At 40.8% G+C, this 18,706-nt stretch overlaps 1 protein-coding gene across 3 annotated transcripts; it reads right to left on the reverse strand.

Moving 5' to 3' along the window:
- Positions 1–767: 767 nt before the first annotated feature.
- On the reverse strand, positions 768–18,506 carry LOC109478817 (1-phosphatidylinositol 4,5-bisphosphate phosphodiesterase delta-4-like). Of its 3 annotated transcripts, XM_019780630.1 has the most exons (22): positions 18,290–18,506; positions 17,677–17,738; positions 15,188–15,296; positions 13,851–14,019; positions 13,521–13,550; positions 13,151–13,272; positions 12,636–12,748; positions 12,041–12,167; positions 10,962–11,062; positions 10,223–10,331; positions 9,471–9,561; positions 8,754–8,938; positions 7,836–7,975; positions 7,083–7,251; positions 6,297–6,413; positions 5,510–5,603; positions 5,121–5,300; positions 4,603–4,710; positions 3,715–3,779; positions 2,691–2,829; positions 1,738–1,887; positions 768–1,195 (listed from the first exon to the last, which is right to left on the reverse strand). In XM_019780630.1, exons 4-22 carry the CDS (start codon positions 13,999–14,001, stop codon positions 1,113–1,115), a joined length of 2,274 nt encoding a protein of 757 aa, XP_019636189.1. In that variant the 5' UTR covers positions 14,002–14,019; positions 15,188–15,296; positions 17,677–17,738; positions 18,290–18,506; the 3' UTR covers positions 768–1,112. The 3 variants fall into 3 exon arrangements, with proteins under 3 accessions (XP_019636189.1, XP_019636188.1, XP_019636190.1); XM_019780629.1 differs by lacking the exon at positions 18,290–18,506 and having other exon boundaries at positions 17,677–17,756; XM_019780631.1 differs by lacking the exons at positions 15,188–15,296; positions 18,290–18,506 and having other exon boundaries at positions 17,677–17,711.
- Positions 18,507–18,706: the final 200 nt, after the last annotated feature.

Below are 18,706 nucleotides of genomic sequence, written 5' to 3' on the forward strand. Positions count from 1 at the left end.
TTATCCTAAGTTTTCTAAACTTATAAAGAAAAAAAAAACTATTCTTCTTTTAATTACCCAAGACCCACAAATTTTGGAAAAGATGGGACATTACGTCTACCATGGCCTACAAAAGATATGTCAAACCCTTCAGACATGGTTTCAGACAATTTCCATTTATTATGTAGATTTTATACTTCTTTTATACCCTGTTTCACTGTTCTTTTTTCCGTGTTATTTGTATTGAATTAGCCTTTAGGCAGAAACTTGGAATAAACTTAACATGTTATCAGTACATGGACACAGGTGCATCATCTTTGCACAGGTCAGTGGTTAGATAATCTAGTATGGGTCAAACCCTGTACAACTGTAGTTTTAATAAGGGAGAACAATAGCTCCTTGAGGTTTTAAAAATAAAAACTGCAAAGGTTTTTAAAAAAATTGGCAAGTATTCTGGTATATAACATTGTTAGATGTAGTGTATGCTCTTTCAGAAGAATGGTCTACTCAGAATTAATGTAAAGAAGTAACTGCAACTAATTGTTTGCAGTTGAAAATGATTACTTTGTCAATGTCACTGGTAGTAGACATCAATCTAGCCTGGGATCCAGCCTCACTTGTAGAGCTTGTTTTGCTTCCCTGCTAAAGGCTTACATGTAGTCTCTAACAAGACTTTTCCTGCATCCCAAGGAGCCTGATAGAGACTAGGATCTCACACTAGTGTTGAAGGATATTAACGTTTTGTTTTTTTCACAACCAGTAAAGTCTCTTACCTTGCTGACATTTTGGTGTCTATCAGACACTGTCCTCAGAACTTGTGACTGGAGTTCTGCTTCTCGCCACTATATGTACGTAAATGGCTAAAAGAATCGGTCTGGATAAGAAAGTCAACCCCAGTGATGAACTGGGACGAGGGGGGATACAAACTAAGTCAAGTTTGGGATTGTGTTCTTGGTACAAAAGCGCCACCTACATTATGTCGGCTACATATAGCGTCAAGAAGCAGAATTCCAGTCAGAATCTCTAAGGAAGGTGTCTGATGGACACCAAAACATAAGCAAGGCAAGAGACTTTACTGGATGTGAAAAAGAACATCTCAATATCCTAGTGTTGAAGGTTTACTGTTGTATGTCTCACTGGAGACTGACGTGGATAAACAGTGCTGCTGGACTCAGGTCTTCCTGATCCTTACTCAGAAGGTGAACATGTCGATACCCTAGAAGTAAAAACATTCTTATTAAAGAAAGAACCAGAAAGGTAACATTTGCAAAGCAAATGTTCTATGTTTACCATCACATGGCTTTGTTTATTCTTACTCAAACACATTCATATATATGGTGACATGCAGCCCCTTTTGAACTCAGTTCTGCATGGCACTTGCAACATTACGTAACCCAACACCAGTTACCATGGTGAGAGACTCTGGTTCAGGTCATTGACCTTATTTGTTTGGAGAAGAAGAGGAAGAAACTGAGGAAAAACAATGTTTTCCTTCAGTAAACACAGTAATGTGTATTATGCATGTACAAATACATGATGTAACTGATGGCTGTTGTTTCAAACTTTGTCAAATTAACACACTTCAGAGAAGCCAAGTGACAAGTCTCACTGGGTCAGTCTACTGAGGAAGACCAGAGTGACTGGTCGAAAGCTCTTGGTGAGAACAATTCTTTGTGTTGGGACAAAACTTTTAAGGTAACTACCAACACAGATGAACTTTCATGAAGCTATCAAAACCACTAGCCACGCTGTACCCACCTTGCTGCATGCTGGTCACAGGTAGGGAGAACTGGCCGATGGTCTCACTGTCGCTCAACTTGTCATGTTCCTTCACCTCAAACCTGAGCATGGCCAGGTCAGGGAACGTCAGCGGGAACGTCATGTCACTGTTCCACACTGGGTGGAAACCTGCGAGAAGTGAAGAAATTTCATTGCACGACAATTAGTGCTGCGTACTGGTTCACTGGACTTGGATCCGGACTTGTAACTAAAGAAAGTTTAGGTTCAAGTCCTAAAAAACCTAAAAGTCAAGAACCGAGTCCGGACTTATTACCATAAAAGACCATTTCACATAGTACCCCTTTTCTTTCCAGATTGCAAAATCTTTGCTGCAAAATGAAGAAAACATTGCCATCGGGCACCGTCAAGTACCGGCCTCCATGTTATGTGGCCAAAGTTTCACCCAGACAACATTGCAAGGTTGCCAACTTGCAATTTTGTATATGCCATGGGTTTAGGTCCGGACTTACATGTCCTGAACTGAACCTAAAGCTCTGGACTTGAATCCGGCCCTGAATCTAAATGTGGGCTTAGGTACGCAGCATACAAACGACAATTGTACATAGCCAGTCTATCGCGGTTGGGGCGGATTTTCTTCAGGGCTGCTGAAGCTCTTCCGTGCCCGCCTCGGCTAGCTTCCCTGGCAGGTTTTTCATGACGGGAGATTGATTAGCCCCTCTACAATGGGGTGAATCAACTCCTGGTGTGCCAAACTCTATCACAGGCGTAACACTCCTACCGGGCGGTCTGTTGAGCTGGGTGTAGAGAGCCTGCCCCAACGATAGACTGGATACCAGATACATGGTACAATGTATGGCAACAACTTTTGAACATAGTGCAAAAAAGAGGAATAGAATAAAACTGAACATCTTAATTACTAAAACTATGAGGTCTAATTTGACGATGGTAGGTTATTTTCCAAGCGTGTTTACCGTTGTTTTTCACCACCTCGGTCTCGTCCTCGGCGCAGTCCCCGGGAACCCCGTAGACCTGTACCTTCACGTACGGGTCCACCGCACTGCCGCCACTACCCTCGCCTTCAGGGGTAGGCAGCTGGTAACCACTGATCACCTGCAGTAGAGGACCAAACAACTCAGGGTTTTTTTTTTTTAATGGAATGGTTCAGTGCAGAGCCTATACAACCACTTCTCGGCATTGAACTAGAAATATGAGAGAAACATGGCTATGTCAAGAGATGGCGGTGAACGTTTGATTTGAAAGCCTGTAAATTGTAGGTTGGTGGGAAACACTTGGCTGGGAGGGAATTCCAAAGCTTTGCCGTACGGGGAAAGAAACTGTCACTGTAAAATGATTTCGAACAAGGAATTTGGACGGTGAAGTTGTCTGAGGTAGTGGAGAACCTAGTAGATTGCTTAAAAGTTTTGAATGGTGGAACTAGTTGGGTGAGTTCTGCAGAGCAGTCAGGACAAGATTTTAAAAATCCACTTGCCCTATTGGGCAAGTACAAATGTACATGGTCATTTCTACTTGCCTGAACCAACTTTTAACTTGCCCAAAATATAGATTCTGAAATAAACAACATTTTTATGCATTTTTACATGCAGAGAGGACATTTTTTTTTTCTGTATACAAGTAAGCTAAGGCATTAGCAGGGTACTTTGCAATCAATTTTCTGGCAAAAGGCCATACTTTTCACTGGCATCAACATTTATCTTTATGGGAAAACAACAAGTAATTTTCCTCTAACACACCACACACCACTGGGCCATAATACTGCATCCAAAAAATTTACTTGCCCAATCAGCCCAAACTAGAGACTGTTGATAGTGACTGTCCTCACTCAAGACAGTGTCAAAGTTACATGCACACACCATGGATTAAATGTACATTGGAATTTACATTTAACTGCAAAATATTTCCCACATTAATTTTACGGTGATTTACAGTAACCTAAGAATGTCACATCATACATGTATATTATCATAGCTGTGGTACCTTGATCTTGAGCGTTTTCTTGTACTTGCTGGGGATGTTCTTCGCTGTGTCCAGCCTAGTTTGCTCTGTAGAAACAACAGGTGTTTGAAAGGAGCCTTTCTCTCTAACTCTTCTCCATATCTCAGGAATGTGATCCATAATACAGTTGTGAGACATGCAAAATAAATGAGAAGTCTACAAGGCGGCTTAGCCATGCACACGCCCAAACCTCGCACTCATACATGTGTACATACTACTTACAAATTGATCAAAGCATTTCGTCTCCATGAAACTTTCTTTTTCCGAAGAAACGTCATTGTTACACAATAGTTCCTGTTAGGTGACGGTGGGCAGTATAGACTTCCTGGCACTTACTGATTCATTTGCAGGGCTCGAAATTAAAGGTGGTCCAATGGCCACTGACCACTAAAACTTAGGCTGGGACAGCTAAAAAGACACTTCGGGACATTTTTGGGACAATAGAAAAATAACATCAGAATGTCAGCCCTTCTTTTGTTTATCAGGCACATGTCACAGCTTTTGGATCCGGAAAAGTCCCCCCGAATTTCCTGTCAACTCTGCAATCATAGTGCGCCTGGGAGTGAACATATTAAGTAAAATCATGGAGTTAAATAAAATAAAGTTGATGTCAAGCTGAAGTAATACAATACTTCCCAAAAAACAGGTTGGACACAGTTCATCCTCACTTCGGGACAACTGAAATTTATTTTTGGGACAGTGCTGGGACAATAGGAAGTTAATTTCGAGGCCTGATTTGATGCACATTATATTTATATTTTTATTATTATTAAACTTCATTTTTGAAACAAGTTCTAAGTCTGCATGGCATTAACCTGGTTGAACAACACAGATGAACATTTGAACAATTATAGATCCTGTCCTCCGTACCATCTCTGAGTGCATCTGGCTTCAGCACGTATCCACATCCTCCGTTCTGTCGGAACAGTCCCAGGTTCAGGTCCATCTGATCGCACGGCGTCTGGTAGTTCAAAGCAACTGGAAGATACAGTTGTTATCATTATTACCACTGCCATCATCTTAGTTGATGAGTGGAGACTTCAAATGTCTTTTGACTTAAAGTTAAAGCCCGTCATACATCCCCGAATATGGCCTACCAAACACTAGCCAAACTCCCTGCAACCATAGTCAGGAGTGGGTCGTTGCTGGGTCAGTTGGTGTTCGGTGACATATCTTGCTTCTAAACCCAAATAGCACAGTTTGTAACGGCAAAATTTAGTACTTCTCTTGTTGTTATTGCTATAGAAAAATTTCTACTAAGCTGAAATCATTTACATAAAGTATCATTTTTACAAACTTTTAAATTGTGACATTCTGCAACATTGCAGAACACTGAAAAAAGGACTTGTATGACTGATTGAGGACTTTTGGGGTCAGAGTAACCTTACCTATTTGGCACCCAGCAGACCAGTACAGGTGAGGGTCAATATTGGAAGAGTCCACTCTACCACCAGAGGGGTATATCTTCACCAGCTGACGTTTGGTATGGTCAATGAAATCTGCTGCTTCATCTTTCACCATATCGTTGGCTTTCCCCTCCTTGATCGAGCTTATATTGTAGGGCATGTCTAGACATAAAAAGATACTAGTAATGAAATTCAAAATGATATCAGTTACCAATGGTAATTCCTATGATATTGATCTTAAAGCTATGGTTGCGTATCCTGAAATTCAGCTTTCTCATCAAATTCAATGCTAATTAACAAATTAAAGAGTCTACGAGAATAAAGTAAAAAATTCATTTCACATTATCTTTAGTCCTATGTAAATCTCTTACCCTTTTCCCTTGAATGCTGGAAGCTGTGGAAATGTACCGCTTCGCATATGTTGACAAGATCTGACAGCTCTTTAGCCAGCTTGATGGTCTTTTTCTGCATTAAAAAAAGGGACAAAGGGTTGTTAATCTGCCATGCTTATGGCATGTTCTTGGAAGGCGGAGCCTATCTCTCTCCTTTGACCAACTTTTACCTATTAGTAACCAACTGGAGTCAGGTGCAAGAACCATCAGGTACACTCCTTTGACAGACTTTTACCTCCCCAACTGAAGTCAGGTACCAGAACCATCTGGTACCCAGGATATGTTATTGGAAATCGGAGCCTAGTCCTCTCCTTTCACCACCTTCTCCTCCCCAACCGAAGTCTGGTAAAGGTCTATATAGCTAGGCCCTAAACCTTTTTGAGGTACAATGGGTTGTTCATCCACTGTGTCTTGGGCACGTACTTGGAGAGTAAAGCAAATGCCTCTCCTTCCACCGCTGTTGAACTGACCAACCCAAGTCAGTACTACCCATTTTTCACTAAGGTGGATTGAGGAAAATGCAATGACCAAAGCCACAATGTTTAGCCAAGAATACCGAGGATGGTGCCCGTATCCTCTTGATCTCATGCCTGCTAGCATAGCTCCTCAGCCAAATTTCCACACCATACCACATTACAGGCCATTTATACTGCATTGGACAATCATCATTCTTGTATCTGAAGAGATTTCACGTCAAGATGAAAAAAGAGTAAATGTCGGAATACACCATAGATCGATTGTGGATACATTATAAGTACATGTATACCTTTTCTTTGCCTTTGGACGTCTTGACACGTTCTTGTACCTCCACATCTTCCGTCTCGGCGGCTTCATCTTCGTCGCTTACGTCGTCTTCTGTCACGTTACGTTTCAGCTTCTTGTTCTGGGAACAGCGATAAGACTTAAATTCTGGCACTGTATTTTTACAGTTTTATTCATCCAACAAGTATGCTGATACAGTCAAAGCTGCCAATTCAGTGAACACATCTTCAAGCAACACCATGGCCAGGTGTCACCGCTTTTTCTCAGTCCCAAAAATTTTCTCCATTGATGCAAGCATTAAGCGACCTATCCAAAGTGACCACCTGGCCAACGCGATTGCGACCGCCCTGAGTTGGGTCCACTCAAGGCCTGATACTTGCCCATGGTGACCACATTATTTTGATCGTGCTGATTATTGTAATATTGATGATAACTAATGAGAAATTATTGAGAAACCAGCCAGTTTGCCTTGACTGCTGGATGATGTTTTTTCAATGTAAACCCTCCCCACATGCATTCACCACAGAACTGAAGATGCTTACAGGATTTGACATGAAAACATCTTTACATGGAAACCAGTTATGTCTCAGTCATGTTGTGAGGCGACCCTCTTCAAGGAGACCACCTGTCCAAGGTGACCACTATTCTTCGGTCCCCTGAGTGTCTGGCTTGGACAGGTTTGACTGTATTTCGTATCAAATGTCGCAGACAAAAGAAGAAAGAAATGCATAAAACAACTGTTCATCATTATTCGGTTCCAGTTTTAAACCCACAATTTTTTAGAACATACCTTGACGATGATTTTCTCGCGCAGCCGATGCGGAGAGGGCAGTTCCTGCATGTTGGGTGTGGCGGGGATGTTACACAGGGAGTCCCCCAGGATGTTGACCAGATGTGCGGCCAGGACTCGCTGCTGGGCCACACTGCAGTGGTTCTCCAGGGACAGGAACACTGGGTACCTGAGGTTTGTGAAAAAAAGAACATCTGAAAATACTTGTGACAGGCTGAATAAAAGTTCTAAACGGGAACTATGCGGCTCCAGGTGTCTTACTGAGGGTCGACTGCGTGTGCAAGATGTCGGTTAGCTTGAGGAACGAATCCCCTCTACTATATATCTGAAAATACTTTCATCAGGTTGGTAGAGTATAGGACATAGGGGCGAGAAGCAGAACTCCAGTCAGAAGCTCTGAGAAAGGTACCTGATAGACACTGAAACATAAGCAAGGTAAGACAAGTTTGGTTGTGTAAAAGAAAACAAGAACAGTTTAAAGGAGTTTGTATAGGTCTGCACTGCATGTTCTTGTTGCTGGTATAAAATAACACTGTAGTATAAAAAAATCTAACAAAACTGACAACAATTGAAGAACCTATGTCAAGTCATTGGTTGGATGTAGTGTCGTCGTCAAAGCATCACTTTGTAAGAAAATATTTGCTAACTCCAATAATGAAGTCTATCGATAATCATCAAAAACGTGAAGTTAATTCTCTTTCCTGCTCTGTATTTTTGCTGAGAATTTCTCTAAGAAGAAGCTGTTGCTAATACCTAGAGGCCTTGAAAGCGTAACGTCCAATCGCCTCTATGACTTCTCTGAACAGGACTTTAGAGGTGAAGGTGTAGCCATGGTAAATAACAGGCTCTCCGTCGTCTCCATCCCAGCAGTCCAGCTCCAGGAACCTGCAGCCCTGCAGAAGACAGAAGAAGAAGAACTTTATTACGCAACAGAATGTAGCGGATACATCATATGGCAAAATACACATACTTGGTGATGCTAACATGTAGTTGGTAATGCTAAAAATATCTAACAGTAATATCTAACAGTTCTATACTAACTGTACATGTACTAAGAATCTGGTCCACTTTCATAAATACAATAAAGAGACACAAATTATACTAATCTAACTCTATTGATAGTAATATATTGTGTCAGGAATTTATTACATTTTCTTGTTTTGTCAGTGAATTGTGTAAAAATTGGCCTACACATATTAAGTGGATACTAGTATATTGACAGGACATAATGTAGCATATTGAATATCTCTGTCTTTGTATGGGGTAGCGTTACATCGGTCTTACATATAATCAAGGAGTCATTATACACAGATATACACTCTGTATAATGTCCTTGATATAAAAATATTGTAACAATTTTCGTCGGTTTTCATCATAGGTTGGGCAATCTATTATAAAATGTAATTCATTTTCAACTCCTTTATGACACGTGGGACACAGTCACACACAAAATGAACTTGAATTAGGTAACATTTTGCAAAGCAAGTGCACAATGTTCACCTTCGCATATAACCTGCTCTGTTAATGCTTTAAACTCAAACACATTCATATATATATGGTGACAAGAGTCTAAATCCAGTAAATTTAGTATAAACTAAGAAACATTTGTTAGGGAGCGAGTATGGGAGTCAAATACAATGGTACCCAGGCTATTATGTAGGTCTGACAAACCTTCAGCAGAACTCTGATGTATCCTTCTTTACTACTTGGTCCGCGGAGTTGGTCCTCCAGGAGGTAGGTGTTGTGTGAAGAAGCGATGAAGTAGTGACTTAGCGGCTGGGTCATGTCCTGGTAGACTTCGTCGTGAGTGTGGTTGAAGATGTCACCCTCGTCTGACTCCAGGTACAGGGTAAAGCCTGGCAAAAAAGAACACAAATTGTGAGGGCCTGCATGGGGGGGTCCTGACAATGCTCTATGCTAAATTTTGAGAGCCGGTTACGTATCACGCTGAATTACTTTTTAATTTTTTTTAATTTCTTTTATTTTATTACAATTTATCACATTTGTGGAAGGATTGACAAAACAGGTGACTATCACCTCTTCAAAGATGTCAACCCCGAAACCAGACAGTAAGGTTTGAACCACTCACACCGTGAAGGTCCCCTGCTACTCTTTTCGATATGTTAGGTGGGTTTATTAACGTGTGTTGGGTGTGGCTCTCCCCAAATACGGGACCTCCATTTAACGTCCTATCCGAGGGACATCCCTAACCGAAGCTAGGTACTCATTTACACCTGAGTGAAGTGAGGAAAGTCGTGTAAAGTGCCTTTCCCAAGGGCACAAGATTGGTGGAATGGGGCAGGATTCAAACCCTTGCCCTTTCGAGTCTGGGCCGAAGATGCTACCGCTATGCCACACGACCCCACTTTCAAGTATCAAGTATCTCACCTTCTAGACTCAGCAAGTTGTTCTTCTTCAGTTCAGAGTTGGGCTCAAACTTCTCTATGAGCTGGTGGCAGCCCTTGAGGTCAGTTGTAACCTGGACAAGTTAAAAATACATGGTCTGTGTGTGTGTTGCAAGTACATGACTGTACAAATAAAACTGAAGCATCGAAGTAAAGGTAAAGCAGGTGAGCTCGGACAAGGGTCGTTCGGTGAAATATCGCCAGCTGCCGCATGCCTGCAAAGCTGGTGCGTTACGCCTAAGGGCGGTTACATATACCAGCTATACAGATATGACAGCATGGTGCTTTTTGTTTGCTAACAGTGCAATGCTTTTTTGCTTCAGCTTTACGTCTCCATCCGAAAAGACAGTTACTAAAGTAAAGGTAGCAGAGTGCACAGGCCTCTAGACCACACCGGCAACTTTGACTGCATGGAAATTGGCATGAACATGGTGATTTGCTATGCGCTTTAAGACATGGTCAAATGCTAAGCACTTCAAGACATGGTCAACTGCTAAGCAACTTAAGACATGGTCGAACGCTAAGCAATTTAAGATTGAAAAAAAAAACATACGACCTGGGTCGACTTTTTTGAAATCTTGTTCAGTCTGAATTTACACCACACTTCTCAATTTCTCAAGTTGTGTACGTGTAAGAGGTGTCGAACATGCTGCAAAACTGGTTTCTCCAATCGTCTCTTTGTTTCATGATGTTCATGATGTAAGTGGTGTACCGTAAGATATAATCATTGTGTACCTTCTGTTCCTGGGCTAGAAACTCCATCAACTCGTGCACCTTCATGTTTTCTCCGTCCACAGCATACCTGGGAACATGTGATGCCTGGTCAGGGCCATCACTCGTCCATCTAATTAGTTCAATTATTCAAAGAAACATCCTCATTTACATGGCAATACACAGGGTGGTAAAAACGTACAATGACTCCAATCCCTTAGTAACAAGAAGAAAACATAAAACTGTACACACGTCATCTGTTGTTGTTGATAGGTCATGTCTGGTATATTGTGAATGATTGATTTTTCAATTGCATTATTTTTACATGTACATTTGCCTTGAAGTTCATGTTCACTACAATGTACTTCCTCTTCCTATCCAGGGCTCAAAATACTGGGTACATGTGCACCTAATTTTTTCCCCAAATATTTTCGCTGGTTTACATATGTAAAGATGTTAAATGTATAATACTGTATTACATGTAGTAGTATACAGCATATCTTTACATCTAAGTGTCAGTGAAATAGTAAAATCATTTCTTATGGTTACTTTTCTTTCGATGACATGCTCACATTTTTACATGTACATGTATATGGTGCAGCCAAAAATGTTTTATTTGCCCAATAATTTATTGTTTAGGTTGGATGCACCAGAGCACCAGGTCCTATTCCCAAAAATGAATTCCGAGCCCTGCTATCCTTAGTATTTGTGGAATCGCTAATAAATACAGCACCACAAATATCATCAACAGAAAATATCATACTTATCAAACAGTTCCTCCACCTCCCGTCTGGCCGTCATGATGTTATAAAATTGGGTGAACTCGTCCAAGTTTAATGTCCCAGTCTGGTCTTTGTCCAGTTTCTAAAAAGAAAACGTTATCAACAGAAAATAGACATTCAATTCTGCCAGAAGAGACAAACTGAAAATATAATGTGTAAAACAAAGGATCGGGCACTGATTTTTCATACTTTAAAAAGAATTCTAACAATCATTTATATATATCATTGTACAGTAGATAAAATCAAATTTTATAAAATTTAATGCAATAGGGCGGAAAAAAACAAGGTGGGCCAAAAAAAAGATTCTTTTATTTTCAGATTTTGAGGTCATAAGAGAATTGAGGTGACAAAACATGATATCACAACCAAACAGATCTTTATTATTCTTGTATGCAACAGTATTACCTGTCCTTGTAGATGTAAGACCTCAATTAACTAGAAATTCTAGCAAAATGGCTAGCTGTACCATCATGGGCAGCAAGTGGGCAGGCTTTTAGCTGGGGGGTGTCCAGGGTGTCTTTTGGACGCCCTGTACTGAAAATAATAAGAAATTGGACGCCCTACTTTTTGGTAGGACACCCTAAAGACACCCTATTTTTCCACTCCCAATCCCTGCCATGCACACATACCTCCCTTCAGCCTTACTATAAATACAAAAATGATGGTTTACTGGAGGAAAAAAACTCAAATTTGCACCTCAAAATGCAGTAAAGTAGTGTTTGAGAGCATTGTGAATTTTAAAAAGCCCCCCTAAAAAGCTTGCTCACCGTGCGTCTTCACTGTGGATAGCATACAATAAAAAATATGGACACCCACCAAAAAAATTCTACCTAAAAGCCTGACACTGGGTTGGATTGGATGCATTGGATGCAGATTGGATACATTTGTGATCAAACACAAACCATTGTGCCTCAAGTTTGCTGGATTCCTGATGGTCTCCAAACCATTTTCGGCATGTTGACCACTGTTGACCACCGGACAAAACAATTTGAATTTTCTTTTTTTTTCGCTCATGTCATCCATAAAAACTACTTGCACATCAAAAGAATTAAGGAAGTACCTTGATGACTGTGTCGATCTGAGATTCCTTTATCTGGATGTTCATCTGTGCCAGGACGGCTTTGGCTTCTTTGGACTCCAGACGATCGTCTGTGTTCTTTCCCTTGTGAAAGTACTCCGAAATCCACCTACAATTACGGCATATGTGAAAATAAATACTATTAGGTGCACTTTCAAAACAATGCCATGATGATTAATTTTCGGGCTCTTGAAGTCGTATTAACCTAGTTTAATCATGAAAACATTGACACTCATCCTCTGCCGGGACTAAGTCGAAGTTTATTGCACAACTATTGTAACAGGTACAATGTGAGAATTGCATAATGATTGTAACAGGCACTACAACTGTAAGGGAGAATCAAAATCACCCAGGGCCACCACCAGCTCCAAAATATCCTGGCAGCCACAGGGAGTTCCTAGGGGCCCCTTCAAAAGTGTATGAAAACTGTGAGTCCTTAAACTACCCGACAGGGCATTGGTTTGGAAATTTGACTGACAGCGTATAATGTTCAACATATTGACGATGAGTACTACAAGTTAGATGGATATGTTATTTTTTTAATTCCTTGTGCTAGTATTTAATTTGTATGTTGTACCTTTTGCGCTTGTCCATGATAGTCTCTTTCCTCCGAGCGCGCATCAGATGCTGTATTCCAGTGACCCATCCCTTAGCAATATCTTCTGTACTGCATTCTAGATCCAACACAGGCTGAAAAGATATGCAGATAGCATTCTAGACACTACGGCAGACATTTGACGATGAAACCAACAAGACCTCCATGATGTTCATGGATGTACAATTTTCTGCATAGTTGTAATAAATGTATTTTCTGCATAGTTGTAATAAACATATTATCACAATAAGATATAGACAGTCACGTACTTCATAAAGTGAATTTACCTTGTCTTAAAATTATTCGAGCAAAAGTCAAATATTTCAGATTCCCTAATGGGTGCATGCTTGGTCACCTTCAGGCTTAGTGATCCTGTCAATCACTTGTCAAAATCGCCTCCCAACCACCATGCAACCGAAGCAATAAAAAACAGAGAGACAGACAACCAAAATACTACAATGTACTTCAATACCCAGAGGTAACAGCCAATTTCTTACAGTTTGATCCTTGTAGTAAATGCTGAATGTCTTGGTAGATTCTGTGACACATTCTCTATCCACGCGTGACTTTAGGACTGTCAGCTTGCTGAGGAACACTTCAGCGATGTTCGAAATCTCAACTGGAAGAGGGCGGGAAAGATTCTGAACAAAGACTATAGAACATATCACAAACTTCAAGAAATTGGAGATTTTAGACTCTCAGGAAGTATTTTGATTTTTGTGAATTTAGTAATATTCGGGGCTACATCCTGCTGTCTCCCAGCTACATTCTGTGACCTTTATCACAATACTCTGACTTGAAACACACAAACTCACGATGCAACCAATCAAAACAATACTTTTTTACACAGAAGTAACTGTCACTTACAGTTCTGTTCCTCTGCAGGGCGTTTGGCACCTGAAAAGTTAAGATCAAGAGGCTAGGGTTATTAACGTTTATTACCTAGCAAATCAAGATTGTTTTCACACAAACATACCCGTAAACAATGTAAATCTTGAACTCATAAATCTTGAACTCATAAATCCCATTGTCAACCTAATCTCAAACCACGCCGTTGTGTCAACACTACATTGTAACTTTGAATGTGAATATGTGGTATTTTTCTTCTTGATAATTTCTGACAAGTTTTAGGTACATTATAACGTCATACATGTATATCACGGTGCAGATCAACACTTGTCTTGAGGTTTTACTTACATGCTCGGCATGACTTCATTCCGGCGGTGTACTCGATCGTTTCCATATCCTTCCGGAGCCGGTACTTCCGCTTGTACTTCTTGCGATTCTCGCGACATTTTGTCATGGGAGTCCAGACCGCCATCTTAGTCACACACGACTCCCCGTCCATGTCTGATATCTACAAATTCTACAAATTCAAAGGAAAGTAAGAAAAGCTCTACATGTAATTCTTTTTATAGGTACAGGTGGGGGTAAGGTATTTTATAAAACCTCCCGGAAAAAAAAAACATACTAGGCAATTTCAGACTAGTATTGAGGGTACCCTCATTTAATTCTCAGCTTCCTGAATTCCCCCATGTGAACAATTCCTGCTGGCTCTTGCTACATGTATGAGACTTTCACGTTTAACTCTGTCTGTCCTTTTGCCCTCCTGTCATTCTGCCTGTCAATCTTTCCCCAGTGCTGTCAACCTACTCTGTCTGGACAGACGGCAGAAGCTCAAACAAATCAGCTACCCAAAACACTGGCACAAAGCTGGCACACAATTCGTCAATACCAAACTCTACCTTATCATATTACGCGTGCAGTCCATTAAAATACACAACAACTGGACAGGTGTATACAATGTATGTGTGTCGAGCCGAATGTATTTGTCCAATCATGCACTTAACCTTTCTTTTGATAAAGTTATATTCAATGGACGAGACCAATAAATTTTGAGGGCAGTCGTGCATAACTCTCTTACATCATAATATCATTTTTGCATCTATTATTCCAGACAATACAATGCAACAAAGACAATTGTAACATCATATGATTATTAATGGGCGTATCCAGGCCTGGGCGTACCTGGCTGGTCCTAATTATCATTACTATCATTGTATCAATCAATCATTTGACTTCAGCCCCCGTCCTGACAACTACTGGTATGCTGGAGCTCTGCTTATAAATATTACATGAGTTGTTGTTGTTCTTAAGGCCTAAGGAGGTTGTGACCAACCTTATCTCAGAGTGAAACGGCCTGGGTTTTAAGTGTTTTTGCAGCTGTCTTGAGTAACCCATTCCCATTTTGAAAACATATAAATCTTATTACAAATACCTGCGAGACAATATCGTTATAGAACCCTTGAGGGTTTTCTTGGTACATCGTTTTGTCCGCCCTTCTACGTGACTTGAAGGCATTTTAGGGAGTGTTGTGGCCGAGTTAAAAGTTCAAACGGAGACTTTAAAGTGTTAAAACCATCAAAGGGCGATGTATAGAAGGTATGTGCACGTGTGCAAAGCACCACAAAGCGGTCACAACTACGGCGGTCGACTAACTAGTAGCATGTACAAGTATTTACACATGTACCTACCTGTGTTTTGTTGTCTGTAGCACGGAAAACGTAGCTTGCCCTACCCTCCGGTGACCCTCCTCGCACGGTGACCCCAGTCTGGGGCTCGTCTCACAGCTTCTAACCGTGCCTACAGACGGAATTTTTTCGATGATTTCCAACAGAATTATGTTTTAATGTAAGCCTACAGATCAATTTGTGCACATTGTTTCTTGTAATTCGAACTTGATGTCAGCTCTGTGAAAGTCAATTTGTGTTCAGACTGTTCCGAATTCTTGCAGAGTAGTCACTTCTAGAAGTCATCACAGGGCCATTTTACAAAGAACGACATAGAACTATTAATTATGAACTTCTGATGTCCTTTAAACCAGCTGCTTTAAACCCAGCTTGTTCAATTGAAAACCACTTGTGAACTGTTGTGACCAGCCCTAACCCTACCAAACCCGATGTGGGAATCTGGTTAGATTCCAAGACAACTCGGCCCCTGAGACAACTCGGCCCCTGGCCATTCAGGACAACTCGGCACCAACCCCAGGACAAGTCGGCCCCATAATTTCTCAGCAAATAATATGAATTTTGGGTCAAAAAATTGTAACTGTTATCGATCTAGAAGCCTCCTGACTCTGATTTTAACTTTTTTCTGAGTCTCAGTGACATACAGTAGTATTTCTTATGGCGACAACGGACTTGGCCTGCGCCGCTAGCGTAACGCCCCTGGCGCTAGCGGCGCTATGTCGGCGCGGCCCGTCCGAGTAATCTAAAGCGTGCCGATCCAAGAAACGGCTAGACTTACAATTTATATTGATAAAGAGACTTCATGGAATCGTGAAGCATGTAGTGGTAAATGTTCAACGTTCTTTTATAATTGTATCCTCGTATGTTTTCGGCGGGCGGGCATGAAAATACTTATACATAGTACATTTTGTATGACCCCGTGAGTTTACTCGTAATTTAACTCTTTGAGTGGCGCGGTCAAGTCCGTCATCACAAAAAGAATAACATGTCTCAGAAAAGAATGAAGTTAAGATTATTGTCAGGAGGCTACTAATTCTCGGAGCCCAAAATATTGATGATTTGTTGAGAAATTATGGGGCCGACTTGTCCTGGGGTTGGTGCCGAGTTGTCCCAAATGGCCAGGGGCCGAGTTGTCCCAGGTGCCGAGTTGTCCTGACACCAAAAAAAAAAAAATCTGGTTATACCAGGTATTTCCCAAGGGGTGGGCTTATCTAAACAAGCTGGTAGGAGGGCTACTGCTGAAAAATATTTTGTGGATTTTGTCATTTTTGCACCACCCTGGCCCAGGAATGCCATATGGCATAGGCGATTTACTGGATACAACTGGGGGTAAAAGGTCTGACAGGTGTCACATTAGCACTGACCTGTCATGCATTTCAAGGACGTTTTAGTCCATTAAAGCAGCATTATGTAAAATTGGGGACAATACAAAATGTAACTTTTCTGCTTCTTTCTTTACAAATTAAGTTGAATCAACACTACTCCATTGCAAATAAGAAAGCCCATTTAGGACATAAGGGTGCCAAATATGACGCCTTATACATGTGTTTTCAAGCAGGAAAACAAGATGTCAGCCATGTTTGTTTACCTTGTGGTAGTTTGTGGTGGTACCACAAATTGAGTGTGCCTCTTGTGCTCTGTCAAGCATATATGTCAGATAATTGAACTAATATGTTGAAAAGTGGAAGTAAGTTATAATCAAACAAGTATTTATCAAAATAAGAATATTTCCATTTTAGGTACAGAAATGTTACATAATGCCCCTTTAAAGTCAAAATAACAGACTGTGATAAGCTAGACATTGAAGTAAGCTTCTTCTTCCATGCTTTACTGGGCCCTAACAATGGCTCACCCACTAAACATTCAAACAGAAACTCAATCAATATAGGGTCACACATAGCACAAAGACATCATTTACTGTGGCAATTATTGTGGCAGTGCTAACATCTGTGTCCATAATATCACCAGGGTCCATAATATCGCCACCTTGAGAAATACCGGTAGTGTGCTTAAAGATATTTTTACTACAACATACTTTTGGTATGCACTCCTTCACACAATCATCAAATGTACGTACCTAGGGTATGTTGCAGTAGAAATATCTTTAACTTTTTAAGCACACTATTTCTCAAGGTGGCAATATTATGGACCCTAGTGACATTATGTACACAGATGTTAACATAACAGTATCCTTAACACTGTACCTTTCAACCTCAAAAATAAAGGTAGGTGAGAACCTCACGGCACAGTGGTAAATTTAGGACCCCCTCCGTTAAGGATTTACACTGAAAATGGTAGCACTAGTTCTTGGCTTAGGCATACGAAAATAGCACAAAACATACTGTACCCTCTTTCAAAGGCACCCCTCCACCCCCACAAAAACTAGGTGCAGACATTGGTTCCCAATTCCCTTGAACACACTCCCTTTTCCAAGAACGAACATGCCTGGGGCTATAACCTTACATTACGACCTGCGCGCTTTTAAATCAACTCACCTGTGAATTGTGTAGGCTATGTCCAGACCAGGGTTACTTCAAAACGTCTTTATGGCTGTCGCCTGTGGAACTGAATCAGTTTTGTTATGTTGGCAGCGGCGTATCCAAATAAATACACACACACACTCGTCCTAAATAGAACTTCACTCGACCACACCAACATAAATACACTAAAGCAAACATAACAAACCTGCTTAGGTAAAAGCACACAGAGAATAGATAGTAACAGACGATAAGAGCAAAAAGCTTCTAGGTCTCTAAATATAATTTTTTCTTTTTCTCCAGGTAAAATGTCTCCAGAAGACATATTATTTATATGTATCTTTTAGCTGTTTGACAAATTTCTACTATTTTCCAGCTCCAAAGAAGTCTGTTAGAGACTACAAAACCACATGTTGTGAGGCACATCCTAGCCTGGATTCCAGGCTTGCCAGCTTAATTCAGTCTGGTCAAGCTGCAACCAAAGACAGCTGGGATCCAGGCCATGCCGATTCTTAACTGGGACAAACCACTAATAAAGCGAGGCCAAAAAACAGTGACTCAAGCAACTGCATATGATCTTATAAGTTGCTTGAGTAACTGTTTTTTTTTGTGTGTACTAGTATCTTATTACCTGGATGCCTAACCTTCACCGACGTAATAGAGTGTGTTGTATTTGCTCCTACTGCTGCATCTGATCTGCATTCAGAACCTTTGACATGTAAAATGTGAAGTGAAGAGACTACTTCTCCTTGACAACTGGCATCAACCTGGCAACTGTTGCAAAACTGGTCTTTCCACCACAGGACTAGTCCATCTCGCAATTCCATAGAGGGGTGAAATAAACCAGCTTACAAGGAACTTGATATATGCAATATGCTTTCTAAAAATTCCCTACATATCTCTTACCTAACCATTCCAATCGTCCTATCCAATATCATTTCATAACATTTTTACCTTCGCCAAGAAGGTTATGTTTTCAGGGGCGTTCGTGTATGTGTGTGTGTGTGTGTGTGTGTGTGTGTGTGTGTGTGTGTGTCTGTCTGTCAAC

The sequence above is a fragment of the Branchiostoma belcheri genome, unplaced genomic scaffold (assembly GCF_001625305.1).
Source record: "Branchiostoma belcheri isolate BF01 breed outbred unplaced genomic scaffold, Haploidv18h27 scaffold45, whole genome shotgun sequence".
Taxonomy (NCBI): domain Eukaryota; kingdom Metazoa; phylum Chordata; class Leptocardii; order Amphioxiformes; family Branchiostomatidae; genus Branchiostoma; species Branchiostoma belcheri.

What these genes read in the sequence shown, in the direction of transcription:
- LOC109478817 (XM_019780630.1), bottom strand. Translation starts at nt 14,001, where the DNA reads ATGGACGGGGAGTCGTGTGTGACTAAGATGGCGGTCTGGACTCCCATG. An exon ending in GCCAGATGCACTCAGAGATG is followed by an intron (nt 3,780 to 4,602) that starts GTACGGAGGACA and finishes TTGTTTCTACAG; the next exon opens with AGCAAACTAGGCTGGACACA. An exon ending in CGAGGTGGTGAAAAACAACG is followed by an intron (nt 1,888 to 2,690) that starts GTAAACACGCTT and finishes CACTTCTCGCAG; the next exon opens with GTTTCCACCCAGTGTGGAAC.